This window comes from Rhopilema esculentum, chromosome 21 (genome assembly GCF_057945365.1).
Source record: "Rhopilema esculentum isolate cy_ngs chromosome 21, ASM5794536v1, whole genome shotgun sequence".
NCBI classification, from domain to species: Eukaryota; Metazoa; Cnidaria; class Scyphozoa; order Rhizostomeae; family Rhizostomatidae; genus Rhopilema; species Rhopilema esculentum.
This window is the reverse complement of record NC_142835.1, coordinates 8440788-8454991: the sequence shown is the minus strand read 5'-3', so window position 1 is coordinate 8454991 and position 14204 is coordinate 8440788. Positions and strand designations below refer to the sequence as shown.

General features: G+C 36.2%; 1 protein-coding gene across 1 annotated transcript; it reads right to left on the bottom strand.

Annotated features, from left to right (window-relative positions):
- Window positions 1-5797: 5797 nt before the first annotated feature.
- LOC148957704 (D(1)-like dopamine receptor) lies at window positions 5798-11050 on the bottom strand. Its single transcript, XM_089115037.1, has 2 exons — window positions 10763-11050; window positions 5798-8083 (listed from the first exon to the last, which is right to left on the bottom strand). Exon 2 carries the CDS (start codon window positions 7997-7999, stop codon window positions 7034-7036), a length of 966 nt encoding a protein of 321 aa, XP_088971163.1. The 5' UTR covers window positions 8000-8083; window positions 10763-11050; the 3' UTR covers window positions 5798-7033.
- Window positions 11051-14204: the final 3154 nt, after the last annotated feature.

Here is a 14204-nt window from a genome sequence, read left to right as displayed (position 1 = left end):
GAGGAGCGCGATTTGTGCTCTTAACATTCGTGAGCACTTGTCACATGTGATTGGCGGTGATGCGTAGCCCCTTCCTTTTTCGTTGTAGTTTGGCTTTCAGATCAGCTCTCCTTTTAGCTTCAAAAGATTCGGTCTCTCTTCTGATGGTGCTTCGCCATTCAGTGCGCTACCCTGGGTACCAGAGCCACAAAATTTCGAGCGTGTAAACATAATGCCAAGCAGACAAGCGGATTTTTGTGCGTCTAGCTGAGAAAATTAGACGGTTTCGGGGTCGATGTTTGTTGCCTAGGGTGTCTGCTTTAGCTGGTAAACAGGGGCGTCGCGACCGGGGGGATGTGGGGGGATGTCACACCCCCCCCCCTCCCTCAATAGTATCTCGATAGGAAATTTCAGGTAAAATCCGCCCAGTGGAAGAAACGCATTAGGTATTTCAGCGACGTTCATGTACTAGCATCGATAAAGGATCAAGCAAAGATAGTTGCTCCTTTGGCTAAATATGATACTTCTTGATATGAAGGAAGATAAAAAACTAATGATTTGAAGATTTGAAGATTTCTTGTTGGCACAAAAGCTAAAAATCCAGGCACTCTTCAGGTAAAATTGTGTCTTGTGTCCATTTCCCTTAAAAAGGCATGCTAAGATGGAAAGAGGGATCTAAATTGGCAACCAGTGCTGCTTGTTCTAGCTTTAGAAATAACTGACATCATGGAATTTTTCAAGACCACGGCGAAATTATAGCAGTTGTTTTTATCTGCTGTTCAATTTGTTTGCAAAAATAAAAGAATTCTCGGTAGGATTAGGAGGATTGCTTAAGTAAAATTTACTTAAAAGAGTGCATTTTCCAGGGAACTGGAAGCATCAAAATTCGAAAATTATTTTCTCCTTCCACGGCAACCATGGTGCCGCCTCAGGTAGTTGCCCCTCCAGGTATACAGATTTGGCAAAACCATTAGGAAAGTCGGTTATTATCATTTTAAAATGAATGTCGCCAATTATATGCCACACAGTTAGATTGGCAAAATGTAGTGCAGAGGTTTGTGACAGCAACTTCAGGTAATAATTTTTTAATCAGGTAAATTTGTAGTCCACAACACCCCCCCCCTAACAAGGCTTGCCTCGCGACGGCCCTGCTGGTGAACTTGCAATAACCGATCACAATTTACATTGATTCTTTGACTTTCTTTTTAAAGCAAATATGGTTTAATTTGTGTCTACACCTACACAAGTAAAACTTTTTGGCTGGTTTACTTTTTAGGTCAGCTGCAATTTGTTAAGCCTACTTGCAGCCTCTTTCGTCATGCAGGCTACAACTTGTTTGGCAGATTACATCCCATTCTCCTCTCAACTAAATTCATTTCTTTAAGGAACCATCAATGCCCTGATCAAACGATCCAACATTTCACCCAACATTTCGCCCAACATCATGTTGGGTGAAATGTTGGATCGTCTGACCACCATGTTGGGTCATCCAGCATCGTCACTTTTGATGTTGGGTGAAATTTGACTGAGGTAAAAAAAGTTGGCAGCCGACATCCAACAATTCTATTTTTTTGAAGTGTTAGGTGAAATGTTGGATCGTTTGAACACCTCAGCCAACATTGTTGGTTACGCGCACGCGCACGCGCAATGTTATATTGCACGTGGCAGCACTGGCCAAAATTCAATCATCGCATCGTTGTTGTTTTCTCGGGCTGGCTTCGTTCGTTTCAACAACCGCGTTTGCTTACAGTCAGTTGCACTTAAATTATGGACAATATAACGTAATATGACGAATTCTGTGCGAAAGAAGAGGCGTAAAGCGTCAACGAAGAGCCTATAGCACAGAGGAGCTACAATAAAGCGCAGGGGGGCGAACTTGATAAGGCCTGGATAAGGGATACGACGCTCATCCTAAGAGACCGCGACGACAGTGGAAATATCTGAAGAGAAAATAAATAGTGAAGGCAGCGATCGCCTTTCGTTTTTTCGGATCGAAATGTTGCGAAACTGTGCAGTTTTCAGCGCGACCCTTTACCCAGTCCCTATTCGATCTGCGCGTGACAATGTTGGACGAAATGTTAGACAAAATGTTGGATCGTTTGACCAGGGATTAACCATGGAATTAAAAAACCATAGAACTAATTACCGTCAACCTTAAGAAACTGCTCGAAAATCCTTGTTTTTAAGATGAGGTGGGAATTATTCTTTTGGACGATTGAGCATCTATTCCTTTAAATTTACATAGACAAATAGAAAGAAGAGCCCATTGAGACCCACTAGGTTGATTACTTCATGTTGGCTTATGTTTGTGTGTTTTTAAAGAGCTCTGTGGCATTTGGTATTTCTGAAAAATTGGCACTTAAGATACTTTTAGCACAAAGCTCAGCAAAAATGAAGAAGCTGAGTGCTAATCACGAGCTAAGTTTCTTACCAAAATATGAGTGCAGAACTCTTTCCTTAAAAGTCACAGTGAATTTATGAAGGAGTGACTGGATATTTGCTAATATCAGGGGATCTGCGGTGCACTATCAATGAACTAAGCCAGTAAGACATCTTCTAGCATACTTTCTAAAATCCTTTTCTTGCACTGATACTTTCATTTCCGTACTTACAGGACACCGCTGACTTTAAGGTCTTGTTCAATCCACCCACGCAATGCATTCTGCCTAAAGTACTCAATATAGCCATTTGATGCCTTTCCTGACGAAGTCAAAAAGGCAATATTCCTCTCGGCTTTAACAGAAACAAGCAATTTATCATTTTAACATGTGTTCTTGTTTACAAAGTATTTTTAAAAGTTTGCTGATCTTGAGCAATCAAGAAGTCAACAGATTGTTAAAAAGGGCCTCGTAAAATTGATAACGTCTTTTTCATTCGCCAACTGCATTGCCCTGCTCAACTCAGATTATCAAATAGTCGCTCAAAAGAAATGTTGCCATATATTGGACAACAAATATGAACTACAAGTATGAACTGTTCATAGAAACATACATGGAATTGAAAAGGGCTTTTGATGCCACTAATCATGAAATCTTGATACCTGGATTGACAAGCATGATGAAGTAGAAACTAAAGGTTTGATAATATAGTCCTGCTCAAGATAGAGGAAATCACCATAAATATAATGAAAAGTGAATTCCTCAAGGATCCTACCTGGGTCCAAAATTTACAAGGGGTTTCTCAATACTCCTCAGTTATTAACTGGAATAGCCTTAAACTCCGATTAGTATATTTCAGGGTAGCACTAACTCGTCTTAAATCCTTTGAGAAAGATCTCCTGGAAGATCAGTTTGTTTTTTCAACATTTGTGTGTTATTCATTAATTTTTTCATTTGGTTCCTTTTTATTCTGTAAGGAAAAGAATAAAATAATTATGTCGAAGATTTTATTGCGTTTTTTCTTTCCGCCAATAAGAAAGTATGGTAACCGGTGGGATTACAGTCATAAGTAAAAAACAGAAAACAGATTTTCCAATCGTAGACTTTATTTTCTTTACAAATGACAATCTTCTTGACCTCTTGATTATTGAAAATGTCAACTAGATCGGTACAAAAATGTTCTATACTAGAACATTAGCTTCACAATTCCTTTTTTCTATTAGTCCTATTGGGTCTTTTACTAAAATGGTTGCATTTTCTGGAAAAACGACAGTTGGGTTTTTCAGATAAAATTTTATTTTTCGAGTATTTTTCGAAGACTAAGGGCTTTTGAACAATACAAAGTTGTTGTTATATTTGTTAATGATATTTTAAGATGCTCCTGTCAGTTTAACCTATTTCATATTTGAAACATGTCAGATGGACAAAGCTGTTGACAAGAAAAAGCTACATAGTTAACGTTAAATTGTTCTACTTTTTTTAGTAATGACAGATGGGATAAATCTTTTCTACTTAGAAAGTTTCAATTAATATTGTGAGCAAAAATAGATTGTCGTTATCGATAGGGTACTTCATTTTGTCTATCCATCCCTGTAACAAAAAAGAAAATTTTTTATAGCGATCTAAAGTTTAAAGGCAATCTGTCTCGTTGTGGATTGGTTAACGAGAACAATAGCTGGAACAATAGTCTAAACACGATTCCAGCGCTCCGCCAAATTTTTTACAATGCGATAAATTGAAGGGGGACTGGAAACAATAAAAACCCCTTTGTTCTTATAATCAATCAACGTCGTGACAGATTGCCTTTAATTTGTTGGACAACGTTACAGTTCAAAGCATCAACCAATGCTACAGTAAGTTGATAAAATGTCCAGAATATGGAAATGTCATTTCCAGTTAATTTCTCGCTTTTAATTTTCTTTGGCGAATCCGACATGATTCTGAATTTGGTAACAGGGACAATCAAGATTCATTAGTGAAGTTCAATGTTTATTTTACCTCGTTATGAAGTTCACTGGGGTAGTATCGGCTAACAGTAGGCCACGTGGAAGTCTCTTAGCATCTTTTGCATCCAATTTTGGAAGAATACAACAAATTTGCACACTAAAGATACAACGAAAGCAAGTCAAGTAAAGGTGAGCTATCTTAATGTTCATTTAATTTGAAATTATAAAACGACACAATTTGTGAATCAAATAATATGCATGCAGTTTAGGAAGTTAAATTTCGGTTGGTTGTAAACAAAGCCAATTTCGCTTCCTAGCAGTGCCAAATCAAAATTGGCCGATGAATCACGAGCTTACGGATTATCATGAGCAATACTGTTATAACTTTCATTCATACTACTATATGTTGCTTGAATTTCTCGTATTAGAATATATCACAAATTTACATGGCGGGTTGCCGTGGTGCCTGCTTTTAGAAGATCGAAGCAGCATGTCATGCATTTCTCAAACAACTTTTTTTCTACACATTAATCTTTCCTGTCGCTACAATAAAACTTAAGCCAATCTTGTGTGACGGATATGTGATGTTTTGGGTAAATACTCTATTCTCCTAAAACTGCCATTTCAGACAACTTATTGGTTTATCAAAGACCTTAGAATAAAATTGTTGTTAGCTTCACCATAGTTTCACAGATTGAATTTAATACAAAAAATGGAAACATTGATATCGAAATTTGCATGGAAAAAAGGAATCAAAGAAAGACGCTATACATTAAAACTTTAATATATCAAATGTTCATCGTTTTCTTATATTTGTAACAAAAAGGCAAAGATATATTTTTCTTAAGTTTCCATTTTTTGCTGACGCCATTTCTATTGAATCCCGCCATTTCTAGAATCCCGTTTTTTCAAAGGCAATTTTTCATTCGCCGTCCTTATAATTTTGTCATGTCAAAGTTGGTTTCCAGTCGGGATAATTATAGCAATGATTGATTTGTGGTTACTGTTAAGTCATTTGAAGAAATTCATTTCAAAGGAAATATTTTAAAATTTTGTTTTGTCTGAAAATACTCTTGTTTTGCAATTCGACGATCTTTCTGCTAAATATTTACATCAAGTTAAAATCACTGAGAAGATTGAATTTTGATATTTTCAATGTTCTGTCTGAATAAATTTGCTCCGAAAATGATTTGTAGTCAACAAATCAGCAAAACGATGTCCTGTTGCTTTTCCGGAATCTTATTTTTTCTGCCAACACTTGACAGATTTAGACCCCGTTTACACTGTGCCGGATAAATTTTATCCGCATAAAAGTTATTCGGATTGATTTGCGTTTACACTGTGCCGCACAAATTTTGTCCAATTTGCCCTCCCGTTTACACTGTGCTGGATAACTGCCAGAATCTTAATTTTCTGCCACCAATTCTTCGCTAGTTGACCTGGATGTTGCCACTTTGACCGCCGATCTAGGATTGGGCTGAGAGAAGAGACAGAGTCGATAGGGAATGTTATCAACCATTTGATCAATTATATCAATCTTAACCGACTGACAGAGTAAATATTGCAAAACAATAACGTTCAAAGGTATATATTTCTTCTTTGTCTATAGACATTTTCAGTAAGTTAAAGAAGAAAATTTCCTCACTAGACATTCAAATTTTATCACCTTTTCTTTTGAAATTGGAGAGAAATCGACACTTTCGAAAGATAAACAGGGCATTGCATTTTTTTGAAATTTCACAGAAAAGAAAGCTTTTTTAATTCTCTCTGCTTATCGAAAGATTTATCAAGCAACCAATGTACAAGGAAACACCTCTTGATGTAAACAATAGCATTATGGCTACTTCCGTATACGTATGTACAAAAATTACTATATACTATATATGCTTTAACTAATCATTATTTGTATATGTACTAAGAGATTGGATATAAATGACATTATATATAGGGAAAGTAGACCCGTTAACATAAGTCGGAAGTTACCTAAAGGCTTTTGTACTGGAATCAGCCACTAATCATTAACACAAGGCACAACAAGTTTACAATTCTCCTAAGAGGAACTTTAAATATTTACACAAAAGGTCCATTGGTGCAACTAGGATATTTTTCTAAGCGGTGCAAAATTGAAGAGTTTGCTTTTTTTATGGGCAGTCCTTCACTGGAAAGAAAAGTGGAGCTATACCAAGTATCATCCTCCCTTTTAAACAAATTCTTCTTTGAGTAAATTACAGAGGGAAAGAGGGTGTTTACAGTGGTGAAGTGCTATAAAAAATGAGGAGCGCGCTTGCACAAAATGTTGCGAAACACAATATCAGAAGTAGAAATTTACTAATTTTTGGCATTAACAAAGAGGCTCACCCCCTGAACCCCCTAGCACTACTCCCCAGGGTGTTTGGGACTACTGCCTCATCCACGCACCAGCTCTGATTACCCGGTTGGGGAGATTAAATAACCATTTAATCACTCTCCAAACAAGAATTATTGTACAACGACCTGGTATAACAGACTTGCAAATTTTGCATTCTGCGGTCCTTTACTGCTACAGAATTAAAAGGCGGACTAGCTTATACTTTCGTTTGGGAAAAACACCTTTGAAAATCTAGCTCGTGAATCCAGGTCCTCCATTTTTGCAAGATAATCTTTGCTTGAAAATCAACTCGTCTGTTTTCTTGCAGAGAAGTGCATGCAATGTTCAGTTTTTTGCTAGGCTCTTTGAATATATGCACTTGATCACCGTTTTCGAAAAATTCTCACAAACAGACGCTCAAGTCGATCAGGTAGAGCACGAGAGATATGATCTCGGATATCGCTTGATCGCATGCAGTAAATGATCGGATTTATTGCGCTCGTTACTTGCAAAAAGAGATCTGCCCAAGGATCAGCTATCGTAACAAGTTCGACTGTATCGCCGATCGTCCCGCGTAATATGAACATGACCGCCAAGGGCATGTAGGAGCATAAGCCACACCCAATGACTATTGCGATCGTGTTTGCCTTTTTACTCTCTCTTATAGCAAGCACTCTTTCACTAGCAGTTGAGTCGTTACTTACATACGACGCGTGTCGAACCGAACATATTTTGCGGCGATGTGACCTCACGATTCTCGAAATTTTTGCATATGTAATTAGAAATACTACGATTGATACACCCATGAGCCCAAAGAGAACTTGAAAAAATGTTTTCGTATCAATAACAGCAATGAAGGGAAAAAGCGTAATCAACCCTAGTGATGTCCAAGATATAGCTATTATAATCAGATATCGGAAAATTGTTGCGTTTCTACGATATCGGAATGGCATAACAACGGCAAAATATCTGTCGATACTGATCCCACCAACTGTAACAATTGAAGTTGCAAGACATAGAAAGGCGAAAAACGCGCAAACTAGTCGTAAAACACAAGGTCGAATCCCGTATGCTTCTTGCAACCGTCGAGCTGCCGAAAAAGGGGTTACGATAAACCCAGTCAAAAGATCACTAACACACAAGCTGCCAATCAATGTGTTTGAAGGCGTGTGTAACCGGTCGAACTTGATCAAGACAAAAAGGACAAGTGTGTTGCCCAGAATTGCACCAAGTGATGAAAAGCAGCCGATGATGGTTGTTATAATGGCAGTCGATTTTACTGCCTTGCTGTCAGGCACATCAAGCCATTCCAGAAAAAGGCACGTTTCTTTCTCGTGGTTCCTTGCCATACCTCTATGTTGTCAATCGTCATCAACAGGTGTAAGGCTTCGCTGCTTCTATTTCAAGGCATGCAGTAGATTTAGGTATTGAATCTACGACATAAGGTACACATTTGATCAGTCAGTCAGTCGTTCACAGTATAAAAAATACACTCTTCGTTAACACACTGTCATTTGACTTAAAGGAAAACAGGTGCTTCCTCAAACAGTGCATTTTGATTGCACCCGAGCAAATAAAATCAAAATGGATGAAACGAATACATTTATTCTATGCTCCGAGGATTCATTTAGCACGGGGGATTCTTCTGTTGAATTCATCGTAAGAAATGCTAATTCTCTTAGAACGGCAAGGGGAGGAGATGACATGGAGATGGGTAAAACAATTTATCAGGCATTCAATCTATGCAACACCAACAATCAGCCTTTCTGTAAGAAGGTTAGGGGTTAGTAACACATCTAATCAATCATTGTCATGCAGTTTGTCCCAAGTGCTGGAGGGAAATAATGCCATCTAGCAAGCAGATCGGAAAGTAACATTTATCACTTTCGAGATCCAGTTGTTTTTTCTTCAACAGATTGAAATAAAACAATGAAAAACTGTCTTCTTCATTAGCTTTGACATTAAGCTTACAGTTCTATTGACTTGGTTCATATATCCTGACATTTCTTGATCGATGATGTTTTTTTCTTCATTGCATTGCTCATCGTCCCAGAAAAAAAGTCATCTACATATAGTTGCAAAACCTTTTGTAACAGGAATTAATAATAGGTTTATAATGAAATCTGAGGACAATGCTAACATGCATGATAAGAATGTGGTTATAATAGCTTAATCCCCGGAAAACAGATGTTAATAGTATGGGAATTATAAATGTTAAGAGCAAATGGTGACTTTCCATCAGAAACTGGCAATGAAGCAACTCCATTCGCCACATCAGAACACAGAAAACGCATTCTTTGATGGAAGAAGGGTTTAAAATCTTGAGTCATAAACCACACCGAGGGAAAAGCTTTTTGATTTTGAATCCAGCTTTAGTTACAGAACATTCGTTAATTGTCAGCAACAACTTTAGTCACATAACATTCAGTTGTCTCTTTCTCTTCTTTACTTCACCAGGTTTTTAAGAAAATAGAAATAAATACACCTTGCACATGTAGCGCAATTCAGACGGTTTTTTAACCTTTTCCAAAATCACCTAAGAAAAATGTGAACTCTTTTCCAATTTAAAAAGTGGTTTCCAGTCATCTTCTTTCCGGTATTGTGCCTTAAGCCTGAAATACAGGATCACTGACAGTTTTCAGTTTTCGAAAACTGATCGCAAATTTAAAAAAGACCAATAAAAACTTTAGAACCGACAGAACAACTAGGAAATGTTTTGTCGTTTTGTAGAACGGCAGGGAAGATTAAAGTTAATTGAATCATTTTTGCAGAAAAACTGGACCTGTTAAACATCACCCTGACAATCAACATCAATGTTTTATGGTTTGTTTATCAACAAGTTATTAGATTTAATCATTTTGAAAAGAAGTCTAAACAACGGTGAGGCAAATGCAAAGAAAAAAAGGCAATTGAGAAAACCTTTTGTTCAATCCTTTGACCAAAGCTAATCCCAAACTAATGTTGAATGAGGTGATACACAAACAGTAAGAAACTGCGCTCAAGCCATTGCAAAAAGAAGCTCCAAAATGTCTCTCCAAAATGTACACAAGAGAAAAAACATGAAAACTCGCAAATAATATTAATATTTCAACTAATATTTCATCTTCACCTGTTTAGTGTTCGCTTTAAACTGTTTAAACTAAAAACAATATTGAAAAAAATCAAGATAGATCAAACTTTAATTTTTGGTAGAAAGATTTTGAAAGTAACTTCGTTTTAAGTTGACATTATTCAGAAGGAGACTAGTAGGTCATACTTGTACAGTCTATTCTTATCAGAAACGCAGCTCTGGATTTGCACTTAGATTCATGAACTGTGAAAGAGCTACAATTTGCACTTAGAACTGTTTAAGAGCTACATTTTAGAAGCACAAGATGTAACATGGGGTAACATGAAACAGGAAACAAAAATGTCTCAAGGAGCTAACCAGTCTTTTTCTATTAATCTGATATATATGTCAATTAAACAGAAAAAGGAACCTAATTGTCGAAAGAGGCCTTTCAACCCCGTCTTCAAAAGAAGGAATTTTGATTAGATTCTTCAACGTTGAGTGTGATTAGTACAATGGTTTCCTATCTTTTTGATCATCTTTGTGCTCAGTCTTTAGAAACGGTTTCTGATAGAATATGAAAGTGGATAAAAGAAAGAAATTGAAACGAAGAAAAAAATATCTTGGAAAAAAGTTTTTGCCTCAAATTTGGAGAGGTTGTGAGCTACATCCATTTACATCGTAGCAGTGAAGCAAATTAAAAGACTCGGGGATTCTTCTTGAAATAATTTTAAATAGATTTGAAGAGGGGCAGTAGGAAAAGGGGAATTATTTTTTAAAAACAAAGTGTCTCAGGCAATTTGGTGGTATATGAATGGCAATGCTAAGTAAGATATACAAAGACAGAGTTTTGCATCCTGTTTTGCTGCACCAAAGAGATTCAGGATAAGAAAGAAAGCAACTCTACATCAATTCTCATCAATCGGTCTTTCAATTAGAAAATTACTGATATAAAATAGTCCTCTAAATTATAAAATTACACTTTAAACAAGCAGCCTGACTATAGGTAAATTAATCTAAATTCTCTAAGATATTGCTTAGAATACATTAAGGTCTATCTTACTTGATTAATCTTTGAGATATCAAGAAATTTCAGGCATCAGATATTTCTCTCCTGCACAAGACCCTTTTCATCAGGCAATATTGGAAACACTAATCAATCGAAGATTTGACCCGATTTCTATATCTGCGGAGGTTGGCGGCCATAATTAATATTGACGCTTGCAATAACGCATGTGCCAATGGCATAAACGAAGCCACGGAGAAAACTAAGTTTGTTTTAACATCAATTAAATGTGTAAAAAGAGGAAACAAATTTAATATTTATTTGAGGAGATAACGGCCACATTCATACATTACTGTGATGATTGAAGTTAAATATGTTTCCACAGAAAACAAAATAGTGTTCTCAACATATGAAATTTGAATGAAAACCTTGCCACTCATGAGGATGTTTTATCACCTGCCTCGGTGTATATAAACACACGTTTCTAAGCAACAAAGACATAAAATTTCCAGGTTGCAATTTTTACAAAATGTCTGGCCTACTCTTGTGAATTGACATTGTCAAAGACAATTAAATACATTTTAAGCACAAAAGTTTATTTCTATCTCTTTATCCCGATTTTCTTTATCCTCGATTATCCACATTAACTTTGAAGTTGATAGTCATATTAATCAAAAGCAATATGATGAGTAAGACTGAAGAGAGAGTTTTCATCTTCTTACTACCAATAAATAGCTTACCCTAGCTCCTTAGACACTTCTTTTGCGAAATAATTTTACTAAATAAAGCTAAAATTGAATACGACTTTACTTTAAAAGTCAACATCCTATTACATGCTCCTCTATTTCTTAGAATCTGCCTTGAACCGAGAAGACAAAGTAAGAACCTCTATCTTACCAAATTTAGGTGTTTTAATGCCAACGATGCCATTAAAAGCAAATACCCAAGGTAAAATCCATTCAGTGAAAAATGTTCGACACATAAAGGCGCAGTTGCAATACGGATTCCCAAGCCTAAAAAAGCAATAAAATCAATAGAGTTCTGACTTTCGTACGATTTCTGAAATTTTGTGTTAAATATTCACTCCTATCACAATATTATTTCATGTCTATCAATACCTAAATAATTAGAATTACATTCAACTCTGTGTAATTCGAACTGTCTGAGAATCGTCACAATGTTCGAATTAAGAACGGTTCGAGTTATAGAAGTTTGCAGTATAAAGGTTATCGTTAGTTATCGTTAGGAACTTTTCAAGTAACCTGAAAATGTTGTTCTAATTAGTAAAAGTTCGAATTAGACAGAGTCGATTGTAGTTTCCCTGCAATTCAATCACAAAATGATTAGCGAATTACATCGAAAGTCTTCTGTTTGGGGGTAAATATTCTATTAAGATGCCCTCGGCTTTGGTTTGTCTCAATACCTTTTAGAGTCCTTTTTTACCCTCTATATAGAAATCCCTACGGAAATTTCATAGAATCTTTGTAAAATAACAACATAGTGGAAAAAATTACCCGAAATCCTTGAAATCGTCGTTTTTGCAAAGCGTGGCGAAGTTTTATACATGTGTTGCTCAAAATTTTATACATGTGTTGATTCAATCTTCCCTGTCTTTTTAGCGTCTTTATTCTCTTTATATCGTGGAATATATGTTCAGCATATAAATATATCTCAAAGTCAAGAAAAAGGAGTAGTGAAATCTTCTACAATAATTGCAAAGGTTCATACCTTGCTGTAACCACCGATGTTGAATTTTTCGCTGAGCGTTCACTGTTCAGTAAACCATTACCGCAAAGTTTTCTGTTAGCCAGAATTTTGAGAGAAATAAGCTATCCATTTTATCCATTCCATGATTTCAAAATGCCCGCGATATACAAGTACTGGATTCACGTCGTTTTTGAAGATCAGATGTTGCAACGAAATTAAGCGCGGTGTCTTGAAGCTCCTCTGTCCAATCGCAAAATAAGTTTTGAGCTTAAGAGCAAGACAATTGTGATTTATACGATATATTTTTTGCACTGCATTTAGGATTTTTGGTGCTTTTTACAAAGCGTGTTTGTAGAATAATAAAGGAGGTAATGGAAGAAACTACTTGCTATTCTGGTTGGCTTCAAAACATGACGTTGGTTATTGGCATAAATTTTCAGTTTTATTGAATAAGCCAGCTGTAGTTGATGCATTTTTTCCAATCAAGGCTGATTGATTCACCTATCACATTCTCGATTGTTTTGGACATTAGGATTGGCGTCGAAATAGCGAAAATCAATTTTAAGGAACTGTTAAAGAAACACAGTGGACAAAAATTGCATTGAGGATATAGACAATTTAACCTTTTATTCTTCTCGATTTCTTCAGATAAAGGTTGTGCTTTATTAAAGCTTATTAGATGTCAGGTTTGATGGGTAACGTTAGCAGGCATATGGTAACCTTGTTGAGGAAGTAAGGAGAGGTCTAGCACTCGTAAAAGGAATTCTCTGGGCTCCTTTCAGAACTTTTTTAGCTCAAATCATGACAATCAAAGTTTATTCTGCTACTGGATCAAACTGGGCTAAACATTCAAAGTACTTTCCCCGTATTACATCTACTTTGTCTAAATTTTTCAACACTTTCCTCCAATTCATAGACTTTCCTTTAATTTCGTCACCAATCATACATCTTGAATACTTTCGCAATTTCAAATTACTTTAAAATCTCACATAGTAACATCCATTCCGCTTTACTTAAAGTAATATCTGAGCTTTTCATAAGACATTGATCTCGCAATTATCAATCAGTGCATATCAGTCACTATTGCGAATTAACTTCAAAATGCAGTTTTAGAGCCTATCAGTTTTAGATTTATATCTCAGTTTTGGTTTTATATCCACCTAGCAGTTTTAGAATCTATCTACATAAGCACGAAAAAACCGCTACTGTGTAGACAAAAGAAGTTCGTTTTCACCTTAGGACTCCACTGGTAACATTCTAATAGGCAAGCGGCACTGATTGGTCAACCTTTACAGTCATGTGCTCTTGTTTCTGATTGGCCTATTTCGATCCACAACTGGGTATATATATTTCTTAGCGTAGAGTTTTCGATCTATGTTCTGACGTTTTAAACTCTGAAGAGTGTCAGACGAAAAGCTTTAGCCATTTATAACTTCAAAATACACGACAGAAAGCTAGGGAATCAAAACTTGGATTTCAATTGCATTTATACACTGCAGTCCATGAAATCCAAGCATTGACGATTTTGCAGCTTCCGTTAGAACGCCATTCACTTCGTGTCTAGCAACATTCTGGCGCACATTTTGGCTCAATTTTCCTCTCGTGACTAATCAAATACTTTGTACAACGTACTTATTGTTTCTGGTATTGGTGAGAACGTTTCTCGAATCACTTTATTGAGCGTATCGAAAGTACAAAATCACTTAACTATGAAATTATTACTAAAGAATACACTAAAGAAGGTTCAAATAATCGAGAATTTGACACCAATGCCACAATCTAAAAACTATCT